A 25,538-nucleotide genomic window follows, 5' to 3' on the forward strand; every position below is an offset into this window, starting at 1 on the left:
TTGAGGTCAACGGGGCTGTTTTGTGGGTAAATAAACTAAGGCTTTGAGAGGGCTTTGACTTAGCCAAGGTCATACAGCTGAAAGGTGGTGGGGCCGAGTGCACATCCTGCAGCCAGCCTGGTGCAAGGCCCAGGCCCACCCCGTCACCGTCCTGCTTCCCTAGAGCGTGGAGTTCATGCACCCAACAAACGGGAACGTTCCTTGTCTTTAAATATCTAACAGGTTTAAAAAAAACATCACTGGCATTTTCTCCTCCTGCCACTGCAAATGGGCACGAGGCTGTGAGCTAACCTGAGACAGGATGCCCGGCAGCGCCCTCTTGGCCATGCTGTGCCTCCCATCCATCTCTGGGAGGGGCTGGAAATTGGGAACAGAGGTGCCTCTGGGCCACAAAACGGGTGAGCAAGGGACAGGGGCCACGGGAAGACTTTCCCTTGGGTGCTCTTTTGCACCTTTTAAATGTCCTCCCACATACATGTAAAAAAGTATGGAAACTGAGAGCAGCCACCACGTGCTTCGTGCTTGCTGTGTCAGGCATGGCCACGCAACCTGATTTAGACCTAAGAGTGCACGGGCTCGAGGAGCGGAGAGGCAGGGTTTCCCAGCTCACCACTTGAGCTTCGTGACACCAGGCAGCTCACCTCACCTCTACTTCAGTCTCCTCATCTGTAAAATGGGGATGATAAGAGTACCTACCTTGACACAATGTTGTAAGGATCAAATGTGAATATTCGGAGCTTAGTACCAGGTCTGGACCTTCCTAAGGCTCCAAAAATCAGCTGTCAGTGTTTGCAGTGTTTTATTATTAACAGTATTAATAGCACTAAGAAGTGGGTATGACTATTCCCATTTTAAAGGAAACAAGAAGGGGGCTTTGAAACCCCCAATTCTAGAGTTCCGGGTGTGGCCTTGGCACCTTCTCCAAGTCTGTTTCTTTGCCCCTGTAAAATGAGAGGGAGGGGCGTAGATGGATTCCTAATTTTGATTCCTAATTTCTAGTAACAAACTGAGTCTGGCTCATTTTAGCAAATTCTCAAAAGAACAATTTATTGTCTGAATTGTGAGTAGCTGGTGTGCTCACTGCTCCCAGACCAGGAGAGGAGAGGCCATAGTCATGGCAGCTCCAGGCAGCGTTCTAGATGCATGTGCACTGAGGGTTTGTTTGGTTGTCTTTGGGGGGAGATGGGCAGTGTTTTGTTGGTTGGTTAATTGGATAGTTGGTTTGTCATCACTCTGCCTGAGGAATTCAGTCCAGGAAAGGAAGGCTGGTGGACCAACTTGGCTAGGAGGCCGGCCACCTTGATGCCAATGCAACCAAGATGCCCCAGGGGAGGAGGAACCCTCCCTGAAGAAGCTCAGGGTTGTTACTGAAAGAAAGGCAGGACAGATGCTGGAGGGCCGAGAGGCCCCAACCTCCACAGGTTGGGACCGTGGTGTCTGCACCCTCCTGGAGAGCAGCAGCTCTGTGACCCTGAACCTTGAAAGAAACAGTCCCCTCGGTCACAGCCACATGGGTGCCCTGGCCTCGCACGCCCTGCTCTGCTTGCTGCTTCAAGTCCCCAGGCTCCCATGTGTGCCAGCCCCAGCCCTTGCCACCTCTCCAAAGCCTCTTTGCCCAAAGCAGTGGCATTTGGGAAGCTGCTGTGCGAAGCAGAGCATACCAGGGCCTATAAAAAGCATCACTGAGTTTGGCGGGGACCGATTCTGACGATTGCTCTCCCTTCTCCTCCGTTTAGCAGAGGCTGATGAGCTTTGCTGTGTGAGAGCAGTGAGAACTCCAGCCGTGGTTTTTGTGGGTTTGGGCTGTTTTCTTTTGGGCCTAAGGTTGGGACATAGCCAGCTGTCTTGCCCTGGCTGTTGGATCTCTGGGTCCAGCTGTAGGTGGGCTGGGTTCCCCCACTGCACTGGCCTGAGGTCTCCCTGATGTCGTCCCGTGTGCCAGGCCCAGGGCTACCGAACACACTGCCTCTTAGATTCCCTGTGGGTTGAATCTAATGACCCACAGTATGCCAGCCAGACACCCCTCATCTAATCCTCCCATGGACCCTGGGTCACTCTCCACATCTGCTAAAGGAAGAAAGCAAGTCTCAGGGAAGATGGGTGACTTGCTCAGGCCGCATCGCTGTGAGTGATGGGGCCGCTGAGAGTCGGACAGAGGTAATGGAGTGAGGGCTGAGTTCAGAAGAGAAGCTGCTTGAAGAGTTGCCGGAAGATGACTTTACTGGTGAATTCTACTAACTAAAGAATTAATACTAGTTCCTTACATTCTCTTCTAAAATGTAGAAGAGGAAGGAACACTTCCCAACTCATTCAATGAGACCAGTATTACCCTGATACCATAACCAAAGATTTCACAAGAAAACTACAGGCCAACATCTCTTATGAATATAGATGTAAAATCTTCAACAAAACACTAGCAAGTTGAATCTGGCAGTTTAAAAAAATATTTATCCCAGGAGCACAAGGTTTGTTCAACATATGAAAATCAATCAATAGACCGTATTAATAGACTAAAGGGGAAAATAACCACATTACATCTTAATAGACACAGAAAAGGCGTTTGACAATGAACACCCTTTCATGATAAGAACAGTCAGCAAACCAGGGACAGAAGGAGACATCCTTAGCCTGGCAGAGGGCATCTGTGAACACCCACAGCGAACATCACACTTAATGTGACACTTAATGTGAAAGACTGAACGCGTTCCCCAGATCAGAAACAAGACCAGGATGCTTTCTCATCACCTCCGTTCAACGCCGCCCTGGAGAAGCCACCGGGGGCAGTTAAGTAAGAAAATAAAGTAAAAGTTGGAAAGGAAGAAGTAAAACCACATTTGCAGGTGATGTGGTCTTATACATAGAAAATCCTAATGAATCTACAAAAATTACTGGTAAAGCTAAAATTAAGTTCAGCGAGTTTACAGGATAAAAGATCAATATACAAAAATCAGTTGTATTTCTATACACTAGCAATGAACAATCTGAAAAGGAAAGTAAGAAAACAATTGTATTTTTATAGTATAAAAAAGCAAAATATGTTAAGAATGAATTTCACCAAAGAAATGCAAAACTTCTACACTGAAAAGTACAAAATAGTAACAACAAAAATTGAAGACCTAAATAAATGAAAAGACACCAGTGTTCATGGATTGGAAGAACTAATGGTGTTAAAATGGCAATGGTTTCCAAATTTTCTACAGATTCAAGGCAGTTCTATCAAAGTTCCGGTTGTCTTTTTTGTGGAAATTGGCAAGCTGATCCTAAAATACATATGGAAATTTGAGGGACCCAGGATAACCAAAACAACATTGGAAAAGAAAGAAATTTGGAGGACTTGCACTTTCCAATTTTAAAACTAACTACCACGTTACAGTGATCAAGATTGTGTGATACTGGCATAAGGATGGGTATAAGTCAATGGCATCGAGAGTCCAGAAATAAACACATACATCTCTAGTCAATTGATTTTCAACAGGGTGCCAAGGCCATTCAATCAGTTAGGAATAATTTTCTCAACAAATGCTATTGGGACAACTGGATTTCCACTTGCAAAAGAATGAGGTTGGACTCCTATCTCACACCATGTATACAAACTAACTCAGTGAACCGAAGACCTTAAATATAAGAGCTAAAACTATAAAACTCTTAGAAGAAAACACAGGTGTAAATCTTCATAGCCTTGAATTTGTCAATGGAGTCTTAGATATATGACACCCAAAGAACAAGCAACAAAAGAAAAAATAGATAAATCAGACTTCATCAAAATTACAAACATTTTTGTTTCAAAGGATACCAGCAAGAAAGTGAAAAGACAACCTATAAAATTGGGAGAAAGTATCTTCAAATCAAATATCTGATAAGAAGTCTAGTATACAGAATATGTAAAGAACTCTTAAACTCAACAATGAGAAGATGACAACCCAATTAGAATATAGCCAAAGTACTCTGAATAGACATTTCTCCAAAGAAGATATACAAACGGCCAACAAGCACATAAAAAGATGCTTGGCATCACTAGTCATTAGGGAAATGCAAATCCAAACCACAAAGATACATCACTTCACACTCACTAAGGTAGCTATGGTTTGAAAAAAAAAAAAAGAAAAGAAAAAGGGAAACCGCAAGTATTGATGAGCATGTGGAACAATTGGAACCCTCATATCTTGCTGGTGAGAATGTCAAAGTAAGGTATAGCCTTGGCAGGTTTGGCTCAGAAGTTAGAGTGTCCAGCCCTTGGACTGAAGGGTCTTGGGTTCAACTCCTGGTCAAGGGCACGTGCCTTGATTGTGGGTTCAGTCCCTGGCCCCCAACGGGGCTCTTGCAGGAGGCAGTTGAAGGATGTGTCTCTTTCACATCACTTGTTTCTCTGTCCTCCTCTCCTCCCTCCCTTCCCTTCTCTCTGAAAATCAATGGGGAAAACATATCCTCCAAAGAGGATTTAAAAAAAAAAAAAAAAGTAAGGTGTAGTCGCTGGGGAAAATAGTTTGACATTTTCTCAAAAAGTTAATGTAGAGTTAATATGTGACCTAGTAATTCTCTCTCTCTCTCTCTCTCTCTCTCTCTCTCTCTATATATATATATATATATATATATATATATATAGATAGATATAGATAGATATAGATATAGATATATATCTCCAAGAGATTTGAAAACATGTTCACACAAAAACTTGTACACATATATTCACAGCAGCATTATTCACAATAGTCCAAAGGTAGAAATAACCCTAATGTCCACCAACTATGAGTGGGTAAAGAAAACATGGTGTCTGCACACAATGGAATATTATTCAGCCATAAGAGGAATGAAGTTCTGCCACATACTGCAGCCTTGGAAACATGATGCCAAGTGAAAGAAGCCAGGCACCGAGGCACGTAGTGTATGATTCCACTTACAGGAATGTCCAGAATAGGGACATCCTCAGAGACAGAGAGTGATTGCCATGGGCTCAGGGGAGGCAGAATGGGGAGCAGCTGCTAAAAGGTACAGGGTGTCTTTGGGGTGATAAAGTTCGGTGGAAAAAGATAGTGGTGATGGTGTCACAGCCTTATAAATGTGCTAAAAAAACTACTGAATTGTACACTTTAAAGCAGTGGGTCTCAACCTTCTGGCCCTTTAAATACAGTTCCTCCTGTTGTGACCCAACCATAAAATTATTTTTGCTGCTACTTCATAACTGTAACGTTGCTACTGTTATGAATCATAATGTAAATATCTGATATGCAGGATGGCCTTAGGCGACCCCTGTGAAAGGGTCGGTCGACCACCAAAGGGGTTGCGACCCACAGGTTGAGAACTGCTGCTTTGAAGTGATGATTTTCTTTTTTTTTTTAAGTGGTGATTTATATATGTGAATTGTATCTCAATTTTTTTTTTAAAGAATAGAAACGTCCCAGGAGCCCTTGCCCAGCTTCCCCACTGATAACATCATCTGTAATCACAGACCCCGGTCAGACCAGGAGGTTGACACTGGCATAATGTGCAGACCTCCATCCACTCGTGTGTGTGTGTGTGTGTGTGTGTGTGTGTGTGTCTTTGCAGTTTGATCACGTGCAGATTTGCATAACTGCCACCATACTGCGGTAGAGAATGGCTCCATCACCACAGAGGAATTCCCGTGCAACCCTTAGTCACATCTCCCCACACCTGTCCCTAACACCGGCGACCACCGATCTGTTCCCTGTCCGTTTTGTCATTTCAAGAATGCTAAGTAAATGGAAGCTTACTGTATGTAACCTTTTGAGACTGACTCTCTCACTCAGCATAATGCCCTTCACATCCATCCAAACTGTTGTGTATATCAGTAGTTTGTTCCTGTTTGATTGCAGTGCTTTATGAAATTGGGCTGACTTCCGAGGGCCGTCGGCATCTCCCTGCGGGCGGGTGCGTCTGCATTGGGTTAAGCTGGAAGAGAAAGCACCTTTGTCTTGGAGCTAGAAAGTGACCTCCTCAGGGAGGCCCTCCCTGACCGTGCATTCTAAAATAGCCCTTCCACTGGCCATTAATAATTCTCTCTTGTTTTCATCATCAAATGCATCCATGCTGTGTTTTTTTCTTGTGTTTTCACTTGTTTCCCTCCCCTACCAGCACAGAGCTGGGACCTGGTGGACCGGACTCGGCTCCTCCCGCCCCCCCCCGCCCCCCCCCCGCCGTGTCCCCTGCCCTTCCCACTTCGGGGCACTCAGTCTGCTGCGACCGCCCGCACCGATGCTGCTCTGAAGGAGGATTTTTCTGGCCTCTAAGGCCCAGGTTGCCTCACATGCAGCAGGTGCCAGCTGGTGGGGAAGAGCAAGCTTGAGAGAGCACCCCACTACCCTGTCCTGTGGGGGAGTCCCTCTGAGCTTCTCCACACGGCTCCAGGCTCCAGGCTCCAGGTGGGCCGAGCTCCAGGGCCCACAGGAGTGGCTGGCTTGGTAACACACTATGGGCTGCCTCTCCCCTCTCTCTTCCCCATGCTCCACTCATCTCCTTCCGTCTGAATAAACGCCTTCCACTGGAAGCCTTGCCTCGGGGTCTGCTCCTGGGGAATCCAGACTAAGACAAACGGATTAATGAAGAAAAGCCTGGGACGAGTCCGCACTCCACCACTTGGCAGAGTGCACCGGGCACAGTGTGTGCCGGAGACTCGCCTCCCAGGCGTGAGAGAGCAGCAGCAGCACGAAGCGACGGGGCCCTGCTTCCCCTGCTGCCGGCCTCGCCACCTGTGATGGGCGGGCGCAGCCGCTCTGCCTGTTGACAGGCACCCGGGGTTTGCCCAGCGCGCCCTGGGTCAGTCGCCAGCAGCCCCCGCCAGCCCTCCTCTCCGCTCTGTGAAAGGAAATATCAGAAGCTGGGCTGCTGACGGGGCTCGGAGTTCCCTCTGGATTCGCGTTCTCCAACTTTGAGCACTAGGTTCCCGCTTGGCGCTCCTGCTGTTCCTCCTGCTGACAGAAAGGGAGGGAAGCAGTGGCAGCCCTCTCGCTGCGCCCACCTGAGAGCCAGCCTCAGTCTGCCTTTTTCAAGCCGCCGCAGTGACCCAGTTTAGGCCCAGCTCAGCGAAGGGGTGAGACCACCCCCTGGATTTCTGACGTGCTGTCCTGAGCCCTCGCAGCCGCCAGGGCACTGGAAGTCCTTGCAAAGCTTGAGAAACTTGCCAGAACAAGTCAGAACCCCTTGAACTCATCTCTCCCCCTCAACAAAAGCAGCCTTCGCCCTCCTGAAAGGCACTGTTGTCACTGGAACAAGCCGCCTTTGTCCGTCGCTGCAGCTGGAGCGCGGCCTCCACCTCCTGGGGCCGGCGAAACCCAGCCAGCCAATCTCCTTCCCCGGCTCTGTCACTTAGCAGGCTCGGTCCTGGTGACAGGAGTCCGGGCGATGCTCCTATCAATAAAAGGGACAACTTCAGCCAGTGTCAGGGATGTGGTGGTGGCTTATACACGCATGGGACTGGCTTACAGACGCATGGGACTGGCAGCTGTTCAGCCCCTAAGCAGAGACCCTAAATTCAAATGCCTGAGGGAAGTGAAGCAGGTGTGAAACGTAGGGAGTGGTGGGGACTGGGTCTGCAGAGAGCAACCGCCTACGCCTACGGGTGTCAGGCCCCCGTGCTGCCACCCCCGCTTTCAAGTCTGCAGAGAAGCAGGAATGCAGCCTGAGGAGCGGAATCCTCCCCATCATCAGCTGTTGGCAGCGAATGTGCCTTTTCTTTAGAACACTCATGAGCCAAATAAAATAGCTGTGTAGGCCAAATTCAGTTTACAGTATTTGTAAAGTTTCAATGAGAGGACTGATATTAGGAGGTAAATGTCACTTATCCATTTATTGATTCGTTCAACAAAGTTTTTTTGGCATTTATGATGTGCCAAGGAATTGTGCTGAATGTGAAGGGTTCTGTAGTGAATTTGAGGCGGCCACTTCCTTCTTAAAGAGCTCCCAGCTGAGTGGGGGGGGAGGGCCATGGACCTGAAGGCAGGTCATTGGGGGGCCCCTAGGGGAAGGCTAGCCTCGGGGCATTGCAGGGAGCCGCAGGCACCCCTGGAGGGAGAGCGATGCCTCGAGGGCGGGGGGCAGGGGGGCAAGAGCACATCTGAGCTGAAATTCCCAGCGAGAGGAGGACAGGAAGAGGCTGAGTGGCGTGGAGATGTCTGGGAGCAGCTGAGAGCTTGGTCTGGACAGAGGGCACGGGGATTGGAAGAGACAGGAGAGGCCACTAGAGCTGAGAGAAGTCCCCTGATTTGGCTTTTCCACCTGCACTGAAAGCACTCACCACAGAATTTTGTTGGTGTGAAGGAGAATGACAGCGAGGCTCTCCTGCTCTCCGCCCCTTGGCCTTGTGTGTGGCCTAGGTCTGCTGGCTGTTGGCTGGCGGAAGGGGCACTCTGGGGTCCTGAGAGGGGCAGAAGGACTCCCATGCTCAGTGCCACGGCCCCATCCCAACAAATGCCTGAGCCAGTTGATTTCTATTTTAAAATGTTTTTAATTTGACAGGGTTTTACAAGAGAAAATAAAACTCTGTTTGCGAGATTTATCAGATAAGGCAAGTGGTGGCTCTTATCCTGCCCTTCCCTCTAGAGCCCCGCCCTCAGTGCTTCCTCAAGGCCAAGCACAGCCAAGCCCTGCATTTTAAATTCAGTCTGATGGCCCAAGTGGCAGCTTTAAGCCAGGGTGAGGGTCAGTCCGGGTGGGGAGAGATTGGAGACATACCCCCACCCGGGGATTCTGTAGAGAAGGGAGACTGCGTAGAGTCTGATAGGAGGGGCGGAGGGGGGAAAGGGCTGACCGGGCATCCACAGACAGCAACTGAAGTTCCAGAGAGATTTCTCAGCTGTGGGGTTTGCCACTGAGAACTCTGGGGTCTAATCCCCAAGCTGGGCCCCCAGCAGAGAGCATCAGAACTGAGAAGGGTACCCTCATAATATCTGGCTGTGAGAAGTAGTGGGGTTGCTGTCTGCCAGGGAGAGATGGCTGGAAATTCAGGCATCCTCTTAAAGGGCCAACGCACAAAATTTCCTGTGGAGCCACTTATCTTGTGCTCCGGCAGAGGGAGGGCAGAGTGGACTGGAGCTGTGTGAGCAGAAGCCAGAATTGGGGGCTCTGGGGTAAGAGCTCAGAAGGCAGACACCCCAGTTTCCTGTGCTGAGTCATTCCCTCATTCTGTGTCATCTTTCTCATGCAGACATTTGCTATACAGGCAGCTTTGCCTGGGGGGAGGACAGTTGACCCACCCTACTAGAAAACACCCTGTGCCACAGTGCAGAGTTTCTGAGGACCATTAAGAGAATAACAGCCTCCAGGCAGAAGCAATTGCCCCATCCTGTGGAAAAAAAAAACCTCTCTCACCACACCTGAGGATGATTGCTTGGGGCCACTCAAGTCAGGATCCTCCCAGTCTGTAGGCAGAAGCAGTCTCTGGGGGCTTTGAGTCTTTGCCTGATCTAATTAGTCAGAAACAGTGTTTGACACTGTCCTGCACTAGAGATTGAGAGGCATAGTAGATCTACTTAATACACAGTCACCAACCCAAACAGACAGCCACAATGAGGAGACAAAGAAACAGCCCCCAAGTGAGAGAACAAGAGAATTCTCCAAAAGAAGAGCTAAACGAAATGGAGATAAGAAATTTATCTGATATACAGTTCAGAAAAATGATGGTAAATATGCTCAACAGCCTGAGAAAAGATAGAGTAACTATGAAAACAGAAATAAAGAATGACATGGCACAAATAAATAACACATTGGAAGGAATACACAGCAGATTAGGGGAAGCTGAGGATCGAATCAACGAATTAGAAGACAGAGTTGAAAAAAGTCACTCAATCAGAGAACCAAAGAGGAAAAACAAAAAAAACAGGAGGACAGCTTAAGGGAGCTGTGGGACAACATGTAATGTAACAATATTAGAATAGTAGGTGTGCCAGAGAGGCAAAAAGGGAGATAGGGATAGAAAACGTGGTTGAAGAAATAATGGCAGAAAACTTCCCTAACCTGGTGAAAGAGAAGGGGCCTGGCTGCCCGCCCTCAGCCCTCTCTGGGGTTTTATTAGGGTGGAGTCGCTGCTGGTGCACCTGGGCAGACCTGTACTGACTGCTCCCCGCTCTTGCTTGTGTTTCAGAGCAAGAAAGACTCCTCCTTGTGGACCTGCCCCTTCCACCCGCCACTGCAGCTCTTTTTCGTTATCCGCAACACGAGAAGGCTACATGCCTTTGGTCTGGCCAGGATCAAGGTTTGGAACTACTGGACAGCTGATGGCGTAAGTACCAGGCTCTGATGCCTCCCTGGGCATTAGGCTGATGGGAGCACCTAGTGCTACCGAATAGCCTGATTCCTGAAACTGCGAAATGGGTGCCAGGAGGCCCTGCTGGGGGTGGCAAGTGCCTGTGGGGGTGTTACAGCCACCCGGGGTAGAGTCTGCGCTCAGAGGTCTGGAAGGGGTACTCAAGCCACCCTTTGGGGGAACTGGAAAAATACCAACTGAGGCTCAATTTTAACTGATAAGGAAACACACACAGAGAGCTTATGTAACATGGCCCAAGTCACACAGCCAGTAAGCGTCACAGTAAGTATTTGAACCCCTGAGGTCGGACTCCAGGCCCATTCGCTTAGCCAGCTCTTCTCACCCTGTAATCCATGATGACTGCCGTGGGACTTGCTAGAAAGCAGGGTCTACCCCACAGGCCGAGGGCAGTGCCCCCACTGCGGCGTGTCCAGCCAGCTCCCAGGTGCCAGTGCTCCTTGTGCGTGCACCCTGCTCTGTGCTTTGCTGCCCCTCTGGTTTCAGAACCCCTCCTCTCCTCTGCCCTCCCACCACCCCTACTCCCAGGCCCTCACCTTTCTCTGCTGGACTGTGTTTCATGTATCCATTTGCATCCATCCCTTCATTTGACATTTACTACTGAGCACATAACTAGGGGCCATCAAGCTTTATGATCAATTGTGAGGACTCTGATGTCAGACACAGTCATGCCCTGGAGAAACTCCGCATCTGACGGCTGGCAGACACATAAATGAGGAATAGTGTAGTGTGACAAAGACCTTGGTAACGGTGAGCCCAAGGTGCGAGGGTTTCAGACAGAAGCTGCTGGGACTCGGTGGGAGCTCAGTGGCTGAGGAAGGATGGGAACCCTCAGCCTGTTTTCTTCCCCCTCTTATGATAGAGATGGGGATGACAATTGTCCTACTTCCCTTTCCACTAGAAGGCAATTTATAGGACAAGTGAGATGCTAAATGGGACCCCACTCTGAACTCAGCCTCAATATTGTTAGAAGAATGCTAGGGCATGGTGGGGAGTGTGGGGAGTGTGGTAGACTGGCAAGCACAGGCCACTTGAAGAAATATATATATTTTTTATTGATTTCAGAGAGGAAGGGGGAGGGAGAGAGAGATAGAAACATCAATGCTGACAGAGAACCATTGATTGGCTGCCTCCCGTATGCCCCACACTGGGGATTGAGCCCAGAATCTGGGCATGTGCCCTAACCGGAAATCGACTGTGACCTCCTGGTTCATAGGTCAATGCTCAACTACTGAGCCACGCTGGCCAGACATACAGGCCCCTTTTGACCTTCAACTAATGGTTGCCATGTAGGAGTGCCAGCCAGCGCTGCTGTGTCTTCTGAGCATTTCCAGGAGGCCGGGAATCAGATTTTGCTATGAGCCTTTCTGGTTTGTGAATGTCAGTAGCTAATTTAAATTCTTTTGAAACCACAATATAATTCAAACCTAACTCATCTTTGGGCTGGAGCTGGCCTGCCCCACACTGTCAACCCTGGGGCACGTTGCGGGGGACCTGCCTCAGGCTGGGAGAGGTCAGGGAAGGTACCTGAGGGAGCACATACCTGAGCTCTTCACTAACCTCCATGCTAGATACACCCAGGCCTCTCCCATCCTGCTCAGCTCCAAATGCCTGCCTCGGCTCGTATTCCTGAAAAACCCAGATGGTCACTGTCTCCAGGCAGCTAGCCTGACCCTTGCACTACGCTGGACCTCACGACTATGCCCCCTCACCTTGTTCTAGGATCGATGCCTGGCTCCCCCGCAGTACCGGGGGCCCCCCTGGGAGCAGGGCCTGCATCATCTCCCCACTGCTCTGGTCAAAGTAGACATGCATGGTTGTCAGATGAATGAATGTGTTCATCCCCAGGAATGATAAGCAGTTGTCCTGCCCTTTTTGATATCCAGAGGAGAGACTGCGAGCTTGCTTAGAGGTCTGTGCCTCTGCCTCCTTCCTGTCCGCCCTCCTACTGCTTCCTGCTGAGACTCCCACCCAGTGGCCAGCCCCCTCGAAAACAAATGTGTGCAAGGCTTTGTTCACCCACGACGCTGCCCAGAGAAGTAACAGCTTCCTCTGATTCCTGTCTTGGAGTTTTTAAAAACAAATACCTAAAGTTAAAATTTAAGGAAAGTCCAAACCACTGGAATAACTGAGGAAGTTGCAGTGAGAGTGTCAGCTTCCCCTGCCCCACAGGCTGGCCTACCCCCCCCCCCCCCCATCTCCCGCTCCCCGCCCAACCCCGCATGCTTAGGGGCTCTTCCCAGACCCTAAATGCAGCCCCAGCACGGCATGGCCCCAGCGCACACCTAGCACCTAGGTCCGTGTCCTCTCACACCAAGTCCACTGGGTGCTTCCTGGCCGGTGGTCCTCAGCATCTTCTGGAATGGGCAATGAAACTGCTGGCTGCCCAGGCCCGCGCCCTGTTGCTCAGCCCTGTCGCTGAATATGTATCTCAGGCCCAACAAAGAGGATTTTCTGTGCTGGATGACAGAGCACATAAGCTTGGTCCCTTTGGGCAAGGCCTGCGCCTTTAACCTGCACTCAGCCCTCCCTGTGTGCTGAGCATAAAGGAGAGGAGCAGGCATCGGAGTGGCGTTCGGGTGCTTTGCAGAGCTGTGGGCTGGAGGGATGAGAGGTGCAGGCATCCCACGCACAGTGGAGTGTGGCAGGCGCAGTCCCTGGCAGAGGCGCCGCTACCTCGGGCACACCCACCCACCTGCTGCCAGAACAAACGGGGGCAGAGCGCGAACAGGAATGCAGCTGAGGTTGGCTTGATGTCATATTCTCCGGAGCACGCTGTTACTGTGTGTTTTAGGGGAGGCAGAATGAGAGTTCATGGAAATACAGCTCAGCCTGGGAGACATGGCTTGTTAATACAGTGTTTTGTGTATGGAATCCAAGGAAGAAAAGTGAGAACCGAGAGCTAATCCAGCCACAGCTTATTTAGAATATAAAAAAGAAGGTGCTAGAGAATACACACTGCCCTACGCCCGCAGGCTAACTTTTATGGGCACCTTTCCCCTCTGCTGGCCGGTGGTTCAGTGAGAGAGAGCTGGCCCAGAGGACAGGGGCCTGAGGGGAGAGGAGGGCGGGAGGCTCGGATCCATGCCGGAAGGCAGCACACCGCTGTCCTTGCTGGCCACAGCTGCCTCTCCCAGGGCTGCGTGTGCAGACTGGCGCAGGGGGCGAGGCACGCAGTGAACATCTGATGCCTCAGCACCTCAGTGAACCCCAACAATTCTGCAAGGTCCGTGCTGTCAGGCCCCGCCATGTAGACGGAGATCTGGGGCTTGCTCAGTGAGGTCCCAGCAGGCAGAGACGGGGTCTCTTTTGCCCACTCTGCTTGGAAATGGCTGCCTGTCGTAAGGAAGATCTGGTTCATCAAGGACAAGGTGCATGAGTGATTCGTGATGTCTGCCTTGGTTCAGGAGGAGGATGTGAGATAGGCTTGTCACAGATTTTTATATTCCCCAGATTAAGTGACTTGCCCAGCTAGTGAGTGGCAAGTGGCAGAGCTTGGCAGGGAGCTGAGGTCTGTTGGGTTTTCTCTGGTTTTCTCAGCACTGCGTCCCCTGCAGAGTGACATCTGTCTCCCTTTGATAGTATGTGATAACCGTCCAAAAAGGGGGCTTCCCGCAGCTCCCACCACCCATCCACTTGCCTTTGTAACAACCTACTCGTGACCTGCTACCAGCCTGCAGTAAGCAGGCACCTGTCACCATCTTCACCACGGCATCACCCTCGGATGCCCCTCCGCCTGGCCGCACGGCGAGTGAGGCAGGACGGACACTCAGGGTGTATCTTATGCACAGAAATGTGCTCAGTAAGTAACTTAAGATGCATGCATGAATGAAGGAATGCATGTTAATTTCCCTGGTGGTATATTTCTGTGCCATGTCGTGGTGGTCTGGCTTGCGCTGCCCAGTAGAATTTTCTGCAATGATATGAGAACTTGAAATGGGGCTACTGAAAAACTGCATTTCATTTTCTTATTTATTTTAATTGAGATACAGTTAACACATAACATTATATTGGTTTTAGGTGTGTAGTGTAATGATTTGATATATGTATATATTGTAAAATGATTCCCGTAAAAAGTTTAGTTAACATCCACCACCATATAGTTACAAAAATGTTTTTTCTTGTGATGAGAACTTTTAAAATCTACTCTCTTAGCCACTTTGAAATATATGCTGCAGTATTATTAACTGTAGTGACCGTGTACTCATGCCTCCCCAGGACTCATGTATCTTGTAACTAGAAGTTGGTACCTTTTGAGCACCTTCACCCATTTGTCCCCCCACCGCCCACGCCCTGCTTCTGGCAACCACCCATCTTTTTTCTGTATCAATGAGTGTGGTTTTTGTTGTGTTTGTCTTTCGGATCCCACATATAAGTGGGATCATGCGGTACCTGTCTTCTCTGTCTAACTTACTCCACTTAATCGTGAAGCCATTAAGGCCTGTCCATGTTGTTGCAGATGGCAGGGTTTCCTCCTTCTCGTGGCTGAATAATTCCATGTTGTGTACATGTGCATGTGTACGTATGTATGTATACACCTACATTTAGATAAACATAGACATGTTTATTGTATGTCACATCTTCTTTATTCATTCCTCCGTCACGTAGGCTATTTCCATGTCTTGGCTGTTGTAAATGGTGCTGCAGTGAGCATGGGAGTGCAGGTATCTCTTCAAAACAGTGATTCATTTCGTTTGGATAAACACCCGGAGGGACTGGCCCCCCTCCCCACCCCCCCGCCCCTCCTGGCCTCCACTTCCTTTGCCGTCTGCAGCAGCGCCCGGCTGCCATCTTTGAATCCTCCTCCCCTCTCGCCCCTCACTGCCAGCCCTAAGTTCTGTCATTTCCATGTCCAAACCTGTCTCCGTCCAAACCCAGCTCCTCGCTCCCCGCCGCCTTCCGCCCGGCAGGGACTCATCACTGCAGGCAGCGGCCTCGTGTCTCCCCGCTCCCCACACTCATGCTCAGGGCCTCCCTTCCCGCAGAGTTATCAGTCCCCATGCTTGGGCCCGTATCCGACACCGGGCTGCCCCCTCAGGCTCACTCCCAGGCAGACGGGACGGGGGATCGACAGCAAAGTACAGTTCAGTGGGTCAGCGTGGCGAGGGCTGCAGGGTGCCTGGGGTGGCCGCAGTCCCCTGCCAGCACATGCCTCCCGGGCACCCTGGGAAAACCATGACGCCCAGGCTGAGCCCGGCCCTCCAGCGGCAGCTCTCAGACTCCAGCCGGCTCACGTGGCGTCTCCAAAATCCTTTTCGTTAATTGCCAACATTTAAATATCGGGAGGCTTTACGTGACAACATGGAGTTTTACTTTTATTGAGAAACGGGAAGGTCTGGCGACGCCAGGCCACGTGCACACCTGGGAGCTTAGGTGGAGCTGAGTCACAGCCACCGTCCACCGCTCCTGTCACCCCTCAGCGCAGGGCACGGTTGTCCTTACACCCCGTCAGCTCTCCCTGTGATGCTCACCTGGGCCCTGCACGCACGGCCCAGCACTGGCTCTCTGGCTCTTCCAACCAGTGGACTTAGGCAACTGTGTCTCCCTCCGGCCCCCACACTCTTCTCTCCGTGCTTTTCTCCGGCCACCCCCAGCACCTGGAGTGCCAGCCGTCTTGTTACACCTGCCTTTGGAAGCGCCAAGTTTCTGCTAAGACACTCTCTACACACAAGCTCCCGCACACCCTGTCTGCCCCAGGCCCTTCTGGGATCTCCATCCACACCCTTCTGGGCTTGGGGTGCCTGTTTCCTGAGCCTCCCATGACCTCTGGGGTGCCCTGGCTAAGTCTCTCCTGAGATGTACTCGTTTGGCCCTCACCATGTTGTCCAGCGTGTGAGACATCTGACAACATTGGAAAACTGGCTGGTGGTGAGCTGGCCACACTCCAAGCATGGCATCCACTCTGGGCTCGCCGTGTGGTGGTTCTCAAGCTCATCACAGTCCCCGCGCCCCCACGGCTGTGGTGCCACAAGCATTTGCGTTTGTGACTCCATGTTCTACAGACTAGCGTAGACTCCTCAATAAATGAGCTGAGACATGTGAAGTCCTTTGAGCACTGCTTCGCACATAACATGTGCTCAAGAAATAAGTGCTGCTGTCACTATCTTGTGCCCAAGCCACTGCCTGGATGTGTGTACCTGCCAAGCCTGGCTGTTCAGGGCCAGGACCCCTGCACCCCAAGGCCAGGTCCCTTAGTGTGGACTTGCTTTCTTCTGCATCCCACACAGGCGGGGACCCTGAGAGGGCCATGTGGTCTATGTTGGATTGAATGAAATTGCAGGAATTGCATGCCGAGGTCTAGACCAGATCTAGAGGAGTCTTGACCTAAGGCAGTGAGAGTAATTCAAGGCCCCACCCCAGAGTGGATGGGGTTCTTCCTGTGCCTGCTGCGCCTTCACCAGGAACTGGGGAGATTGCTGCCCCAAGCTTTGGGGGAGCAGGGTTCCTGGCCATGCTAGCCCTGAGCAACCAGGCTTAGCAGGTACATGCACCCCGGCAGTGGATTGGGTATAAGACAGTGATGGTAGCTCACATTTCTTGAGCACACATATGTGCCAGGTGGTGCTTGAAGGCCTTCACATAGCTCAACTCATTCATTCCACACGGTGTCCTCTGAGGTGGGCACTGCGATCAGCTCCATTCTAGAGATGAGGGGTTCACTGCTGCTCACATCACCCAGGCAGTCAGTCGGGCACTGACCACACAGCCCTGCCTTCCCATGGAGAAAGATGTGGTCGCTGGAGAGCTGTGCCCTGCCTGGGCAGCATCGTTCGGCACTTCGGCACTGGCTCGTGATGCCAGGTGGCCAAAATTCTCAAGAGAGGCCAGTAGGGCACATTGTTCGGTGAAAGGCCTCACTTTTTGGATATTATCAACTAGTTCTGACGTCTTTAACTGCTCTGCGGGCCAAACCGGCGTAGATTCAACCGCTGGGCCTTCAGTTGGTGACCCAGGCCCTTCGGCCCCATCACAGGCCCTGCCCTGAGTCTGTGATGTGGGGCTGGGACCTCCCAGTGGCTGGCCAGAGCCCAGCAGGAAGTAGCTTACAGGTCGTTGTCAGGTGTCCCAGTGTCTCCCCATCTTCTCCAGGCTTCTGTATCACAAAGGATTGTTTTCATTGGTCTTTCTCCCAGGGGACATGTAAAGGTCATTGAGGTCTTTCCCCATAAACAACATTCCAGTTCAGATGCTCTGGGATGGAACAAGTTTAGTCCCAGAGCAAGTCCTCAGTGTGGATAGGAATAGGCCTGCCCCTCATTCTGGCGGGTCTTCATCCAAGAGGAGACAGGCTTGGGAGTGTGCACACTCGCCGGGTGACAGGTGCAGAGACCCAGGTTGCCAGCCCAACTCAGAGCCCAGAGGGGACCCTTGACTCAGCATGAGGAAGGAGGCCGGGAGGAGCCGGATCCTGAGGCCTGAGGGTGGCTCTCTGGGCAGCAGCTCACTCCCCAGAGTCCCCCAGGCCCTGATAAATCCATGGGCAGGGTAAGGCCCTCCCAGTCAGCCCCCCACGCCAGGTCCTCCTGCTCCGGAGCCAGCACTTCTGGGCACAGAGCAGTGAAGGCCAGCAGCTCGTGTCCTCCCTGTGAGCGGCCAGTAGGGTCCAGCCTGTGACAGAGCCGGAGTGCGGGGCGCCTGGATGGCCCCGAGGCTGTGCGTGACCCCCGAGGTGGAGCCGCACGTGACGGGCTTGCTTTAACGGACATTCCCTGGCGGGCAGTCAGGCCCGGCCAGTGCTTTGCTGCAAGTGGTTTTCTTTGGGATCTGTCGGCTGTGTGTCCGGCAGGTGTGCGCCCTCGGAGCAGGGAAGGACCTGGTGAGTGCAGAGTGCACACCTCGCTTGGGTTGCTGTGGCCATGGAACTGTGCCCATCAGTCTTTGCTGAGCAGCTGTGTGCTCACTGACACTGGGCCAGGGAGGAGAGTGGCCTGTCGGTAAATGTCTTAGATCAAAATAATATTCAATTGTTGTATTAAAACTGCCCTACTGTCCCACCTGGTTGTTCTGGTCAACTGCAAGCAAGGGTACGGCAGGATGGGCCAGGAAGATGCTCCCGTTTCCCCCCGCCACAATGTCCTTTAGAAAATCCGTGGCAAAAGGACTCCGAGGCAGTGTCAACAAAGGCATAACAATAGCTCTCATTAAGCAAGAAGGAACTGTCAGTGCCAAGGAAACAAGGACACACACACACACACACACACACACACAAATGTGCACGCACACGTGCATACATGCACACGCATACATGTCGGGACTGAGTCCTGGTTACTGGAAAGCAGGAAGCAGGCTGGTTCTTTAGGAGCAAGAGAATTCCCCCTCCTTCATTTCCAAAGACATCGCCAGTACAGAGCTTTACTGCGGGGCTGCGGTGCGGACCTGCCATGTCCTCCGCCCTGGCTCTCCACGGTACATGCACGAACCTGTCCATGCTTCTAGCCCCGGGGGATGAGATGACAGCTCCGTCAGCACATGCATGAAGATGGAGGGAAGGCCTGGAAAGACACAGCATGTACACTCCCACCCCGTGCCCACAGCGATGGCCTCATGGCCTGAGGAGGGAGCCAGGGTGTGGGTCTGAGAGCTGGTCCCCAGGGAATGATTAAAAGGATAAGTGGGGCTGAGTCCCCCTGGGTGCAGGTGATCCTGCCGGTGGCCATCCTGAGGCCCCTCCAGGCCCAGCATGACCTCAGGGAGGCAGCAGCGAGACCTCGAGACCTCAGGTGTGCCAGCCAGAGTGGCCTCAGGGCGGGCGGTGTGGCCTCAGGGAGGGCGAGCCTCAGAGTCTCCCTCTGTAAGACGGGCCTGTTCCCCTGTGTGCAGTGGTTCTGAGGACTGTGGGACAGGACAGCCTTTTCGTTTTTCCACTTGGCGGCACCAGGGAAGTGACCACTACCTGTTCCCCTCCTAGGATCCCACTCAGGCCAAACCCACCCTCCGCCATGGCTCATTAGGCCTGCAGGACATTGGAAACTGCGGAGATGAGCAGCATCAGGCCGGACACACGCCTCCCAGCTTCCCACGGCACACACTTCTCTGGTTCCTCCCTAGCTCACCTCTCGCCTCCCTGCCTGGCCCTGTGGGCATGGGAGGTTGCACCCCTGCCCAGGCCTGCTTCCCTCCCAGCCCCTTCTCAGCCACACTTCCTGGCGGGAGCCAAGCAGCAGGCGCTGGAGGTCAGATGGTGCTCCAGATGGTTCAGGAACGGACACAAGCCCATTTGGAAGCCAGACTCCGTTATGAAAGCCAGGCTGCCCACCTCATGCCTGTGCTGGATGGAAGGCCTCCCTCCACCCAGCTCCTTTCTAAACGAGTGTTTCTGTCTTGCCAGATGTTTCCATGTGGTAATTTTGCGGAACTAGTCATTGAGAGCTGCCCGTGCTGTCCTTCTCCGATAGCTGTTCCCTGATTAATTCCCATCACGCGCCTGCTCTGCGCCTCTGTAGGCAGAGCGCACACCCACATCAAGGCGGAAGCGGTGCTCTGAGAATCGCGACTTTCAACAGTTGGCAAATAGCAGCTGCCGTCCTGCAGCAGGGGGTCGAAGCCGGGCCAGTGCGGCACAGGCTGGCTGGGTCTCACTCCACCTCGCCCTGAAGCCTCCACGGCGCTGCCCAGTGTGAGAGCTTGCCCACCTCCCCTCAGAGCGGCTGGGTGCTGTAGATGGGCACCTGTTGGCTCTCAGCTCCATCTCCCAAGAGCAGATGGAGAGTGGCCGGGAGTGACGCCAGCGGGGACCACGTCTCTGCAGGCTGTTTTCAGGACATTGTTAGAGAGCACGCTGCCTCTGTGTTTGTTCTCTGTCCTTGTTGAGAACCTACTGTGTGTCGGGTGCCTGCTGGGCCTTGGACAAGATGGCACAGGGCCCCTGGTGTCTTGGAGGTTAACTTTGAGCAGAGGAGACAATAAATAACGTAAAAAGGCAATAAGACCATTTCAGAGACCGGAAGGAAATAGAGCAGGATGCTGAGATAGAGAGGGCCGGAGGGGAGGGAAGGTCTCTGTGAGGACAGGGAGCCAGCTTTGCAGGGCTCTGGGAAGAGCATTCCGGGCAATGCTCCTTCCTGGGGTGGGAATGAGTTGGCCGGATCAGGGAGCAGCAACTAGATCAGTGTGTTGGGAGTGGAGGGAGAGTGACAGGGGTCGGGTCAGAGGGGTCAGCAGGGGCCAGATCGGAAGGCCTTACTGGAGGGGGTGGAGCTTATGTGTAGTACGAAATCATTAGGGGCTTTAAGCAGGGAGCACCATGACCTGATAAGCTGTTTTATAAAGAAAGACCGGCTGCTGTGTAGAGAAGGAAGCCTGTGCCTGGGGTGGGTTCGCGGTGATGGAGCGGAGTGGAAGCAGGGGGGCCCACTGGCAGTTACGGTAGAACCTCTTGGAGAGATGGTGGCCTGGCGGGGAGGCAGCACACTCAGGGAGCAGAGGTCAGGTTTGGAGGGGTGTGGAGGTTAGAGCCATGGGACCCTGGGCCCTGGCCGTGTGAGTGAGCGAGCAGGAGGGGTCAGAGAGGACTCCTGGGCTGTGGGCAACTGACTGAATGGGGCCACCATTTTTAAGATGGGAGAAGACTAGGCTTGGGAAAGCGAGGTAAGGATTCTGTGTGGGGTGTCGTGTTAAGGTTGAGACACCCATTAGATATCCTAGAAGAGAGGTCACATGGTCACTAGGGGCTTGGTGGAGAGTCAGGGCTAGAGATGAAAATGATCACGAGTCATCAACACAAAGATGGTATTTAAGGCCTTGGGTCTGGATGAGACCACCTAGTGAGAGAGCAGGAATCTGAGGCCCAGGACCCACCAGCCACTCGAGGCCCAGCTAAGGGGAGCCCAGGCAGGGAGGCTGAAGGGGGCGGGGAGGGGAGAGCAGGGGAGCCCGGGCAGGGAGGCTGAGGGGGGGAGCAGGGGAGCCCGGGCAGGGAGGCTGAGGGGGGGAGCAGGGGAGCCCGGGCAGGGAGGCTGAGGGGGGAGCAGGGGAGCCCGGGCAGGGAGGCTGAAGGGGAGCAGGGGAGCCCAGGCAGGGAGGCTGAGGGGGAGCAGGGGAGCCCGGGCAGGGAGGCTGAGGGGGAGCAGGGGAGCCCGGGCAGGGAGGCTGAGGGGGGAGCAGGGGAGCCCGGGCAGGGAGGCTGAGGGGGGCAGGAACCCCAGCCGGGTTGGCCTGCAAGCTGGGGAAGGAGACTGCTCGGTTGGAGGAGCGGCGCCGGCACAGGTGCTGCTGACAGCTCTCGGCCTGAGCCTGAGCGCTCCCGGTGGATCTGGCACCTGCTGGCCCTAAAACTGACCGTCCAAACCGGGACACTCTGAGTGAAAAGAGGGTTCTGTGAATGATTGGGCCAGGACAGCGGGGTAAATCCGAACCGTCCCAGACACACGGGAAGTTTCCACCCAGGTACTGGTGCCCTTGGCAAGGTGGGTTCGTGCAGAGATGGAGGCAAAGGCCCGACTGCAGCGGGGCCGGGGCCACAGGGGTGGGGTGGGGTGGGGGGGGAGGAGCAGCCGGGACAGTGGCTCGAAGGGTCTGCTGTAAAGGCAAAAGAATGGTGGGGCACCTCGACAATGGAGTACCTCAGCAAGAAAAAGGAATAAAGCTATTAATTCATACAACAAGTGCTGGGGTCCAACCCCAGCAGGTCCAGGGGTCCCCAAAGGTGTGGACGGAGTCGGCGAAGAAGGAATGACACAGAGGCAGCGTTCTGGTGATCATCATAGCCGGGTTCTCTTGTCAGGGTCTCCAGCCAGGTTCTGTAGCCAGTTCTCCAGCCAAGTTTTCCAGGTTCTCCAGACAGGTTCAGTCACCAGGTTCTAGTCAGGTTCTCTTGCCATGTTCTATCCAGGTTCTGTAGCCAGGTTCTGTCTCTAGGTTCTTCAGCCATGTTCTCTCGCTAGGTTCTGTCTCCAGTTTCTGTCCAGGATCTTTTGCCATGTTCTCTCCAGCGAAGTTCTTCTGTCTCTAGGTTCTGTGTGGGTTCTGTCTTCTAAGTTCTGTCTTGTTACATCTGTATTTATACCAGTTGATTCCAATCCTATCAATCTCTATTCCAAAGGTTAGGGCGTTTCTTATCTCCATTCCAGGGAGTAAAGATTATGTAGCTTAAGCATGATTGTTCGTAGGTAAAGTGATTAATTACCCACCTGGCACTTAGTTAAGAGGTTTTATTCCCTCCCTAACTTCAGGGGAAAATCCCTACCTGGGGAAACAACCTTTCTCAGAGACCTTGGTTAAAACACATAGTGCCAAGAAGGTGAGCAAACATATTAAGAACAGTATGCCATATATGCCAGGTCCCTTGAAACAGCAAGCATGGACCGGCTCCCGGCAAACAAGGATGAATCTTCAAGTAATTATGCTGAAAGAAAGAAGCTAGGCCACGAAGAGTACATAGTGTGTGATTCCTTTTATTTAAAAAGGAAATGCAAACTGATATATGTGGTTGGCTGGGGAGGGGTTGGGGGGTTACCCAGGGTACAAGGAAACTTTGGGGGTAATGTGCTCATTATTTTGATTGGAAAGATGATTTATGGGTTATGCATGTGTTAAAACTTATCAAGTTGTACACTTTAAAAAGGTACTGTTTTCTGTGTGAGGTATGTGTTATATTCCTCAGTCAAGCAGTTTTTCAGAAATGTTTTGATGAGAAGGGCAGATGGCAGGGCAGTAGCAGGCAGAGGTGTGGTTTCATTCTCAGCATGAACAAAGAAGTGCTGGGGAGAAGAAGGAGACAGGAAGCCTAGCCAGGGACCCCTCTGTCATATGCTGATGGGGTTTAGAGTTCATACCACTGGCCTGAGGGTCTCCACATTCCTGTGCAAAGGAATCATCAGAAGAACCTATTACAATGCAGCGCCCACACCACAGCCCCTGGACTCTCCTTCAGCACAGCTCAGGTGGGACAGCCCAGGTGGAGTAGCCCAGGTGGAGTAGCCCAGGTGGACAGCTCAGGTGGAGCAGCCCAGGGGAGACAGCCCAGGGGAGACAACCCAGGTGGAGCAGTTCAGGTGTGACAACCCGGGGGGGGTGGGGGGGAGCCCAGGTAGAGCAGTTCAGGTGGGACAGCCCAGGGGGGGCAGCCCAGGTGGGACAGTTCAGGTGGGACAGCCCAGACGGGGCAGCCCAGGTGGGACAGCCGGGCAGGCTCTGCCTTTCTGCAGGGGGAGGAGGGGAGGGACTTCCCAAGCCACAGTGCCCAAGGCAACCTCCAGCAGCAGGGAAGGGAGTCATTAGATAACCGCCCAGCCTCCGCCTTTGGAGGGACACAGGTGCCTTCTGTGGGTTCCTCGGAGGTCCCCAGTGGAATAGAGCCCAATTGCCCACAGCAGTGACCAGCTCAAGTGCCTTTTGGGGGTTTTCTCGGGCCCTGACTCTTGGGAGCGCCTTACCAAGTAAGCAGCCCGCACTAGAGTCCTTATCTCGGCGCTGCTCTCAGGACCCCACCGAGCCAGGTGTGCCTTGGCTGTGCGCGGCAGGCTTTCCTGCCGGGAGGCCCAGGACCCGGGAGGCCCGGGACGTACTGGAGCGAAGCCGCCTTCGGCAGTGAAGACCGAGGGTTTCACCAGGCAGGTGACAGCCAGATCTGCTCTGGCAGGAAACTACCTCCCTGGCAGCAGGAGGTGGAGGTTGGAGCAGCAGGACAGGAAGCAGGGAGACTAATTAGCAGGCAGTTACAGATGTCCCAGCGGGAGGTACGATGACAGAGCCCATCAAGCACCTCTTTGTGAAGGTCCTTTGATTTATAGTGTAAGCTTCACGCAGGAAGGGGACTGAGCCTTGCTTAACATCCCAGTGCTGTGGTTTCACAAAGCCCATGTTTCCAGCATTCAATTTCTCTTCATCTTCTGCTTTAAAATTTGAGACATCAGTCTGACACCACGCATCTCTGTTTTGTTAAATTTTGTGTTTCCAGGATCTTGACGTTGGTGCGAAGAACGTGAAGCTTTATGTCAACAAAAGCCTCATCTTTGATGGCCAGTTAGACAAAGGAGGTGGGGAGGCACCGGCCAACCAGAGCATCCCAGTCGGCCTGAGAAATGAGCAGATTGAGGGGGTGGAGAGCGGCTCTAATGCCCCCTCGGAAGAAGGCAGAGGTGCCCAGAGGATGGCCGGCGCCGCTGGGGACGAGGAGCTCAGCGCCACTGGCTCACAGCCAGCCGGAGTGGCAGCGGATGTGGCGGTTTCTTCACCAGGAACTTTATTTGGTGAAAGGATGAATTCTCCTGTTTGCATAAAAGACAGTTTGTCCAAGTTAGAGGACGATGTCAGCTCGTCAGCAGCCCCAACCTCCGTGGGGGGCGAGCGTGCCCCTGTCCCCAGGCCCCCAGTGGAGTGCCCTCCGCTGGGCCAGGAGCTCTCCCAGACTCTGCAGCTGGAAAACCTCCCAGGCAGGAAGGTCTCTGCACCAGGGAAAACCCCCGCCTGGCTACAACCCTCCTGCACAGGGAAAGGCAGGAGGCAGGGAGGCGGGAAGCCCAAACCCCTCTGGCTGTGTCCTGAGAAGCCACCGGATGGGACGGACGGGCTTGTGCCAGAGGACGAGGATGTCTTCAGGGAGGGTCCTGCGGAGGCCGGGGATGAAGGTCTCAGGCGCGAGCCAGGGCGGGCCAGCAGCCGGAATGCCATCTCAGAGGACAGAGCCCCGAGGGTGAACCCCAACGTCTGCAGGGATGACTTTGACATCTTTGAGCAGCCCTCCAACAGGGAGCGCCCTGCTAGTGGGAGGAGGGCCCGGAAGGATGCCCTCAGCAGCAGTCACGGTGATGGGCAACCAGCCAGCAGAGGTAAGCTCGGGGGGCAGTCTGACTGGGTCTCATCATCCCTGCAGGAGGCTGCTGACTGGCACCAGCCACTCAACTCCCCAAGCCTCAGTTTCCTTATCTGCAAAGTGAGGGGTTCTTCTTAACCAGGGGTCACAAATCTACTGTCTCAGGACCCACACGGGAGGCAGCAATGAGTGAAATGGGCAAGACATACTTTGCCTGTTAAACTCGTAGATATATTTGTCATTGCCACCAAGATACGTCCCTTTGCTCATTTTTCTTTCAATACATGACTTTTCCAACCTAGACCTGGTTATTCTACCTCTGTAGACATTGGTCTCTAATTACTTCACTTTATTCTTAACTGTACTGTTAGGAAAATAATGCAAGTATGATGATAAATAGCAATTGACACTTGCCTGGATTTTGGAAGGCATTAGGGAGTGGTGAGGACTGTGGCTAACTGGAGTGCACAAGCCCAACTAAAGGGGGCAGCTGCTGCTTCACTCAGGCTCTTT

General features: G+C 52.9%; 1 protein-coding gene across 2 annotated transcripts in view; it reads left to right on the forward strand.

Annotated features, from left to right (window-relative positions):
* Positions 1-25,538, forward strand: part of KATNIP (katanin interacting protein) — a gene marked incomplete at its 5' end in the record, with an annotated part of 136,273 nt that overhangs the window by 77,284 nt on the left and 33,451 nt on the right. For both annotated transcript variants that reach the window (XM_081090460.1, XM_081090459.1), the window contains 2 exons: positions 10,094-10,231; positions 24,171-25,041. In XM_081090460.1, coding sequence (XP_080946586.1) covers positions 10,094-10,231; positions 24,171-25,041 — 1,009 coding nt within the window. The remainder of the gene's footprint in view (positions 1-10,093; positions 10,232-24,170; positions 25,042-25,538) is intronic.

Source organism: Myotis nattereri, assembly GCF_964212035.1.
Source record: "Myotis nattereri genome assembly, chromosome: 4".
Classification (NCBI taxonomy): domain Eukaryota; kingdom Metazoa; phylum Chordata; class Mammalia; order Chiroptera; family Vespertilionidae; genus Myotis; species Myotis nattereri.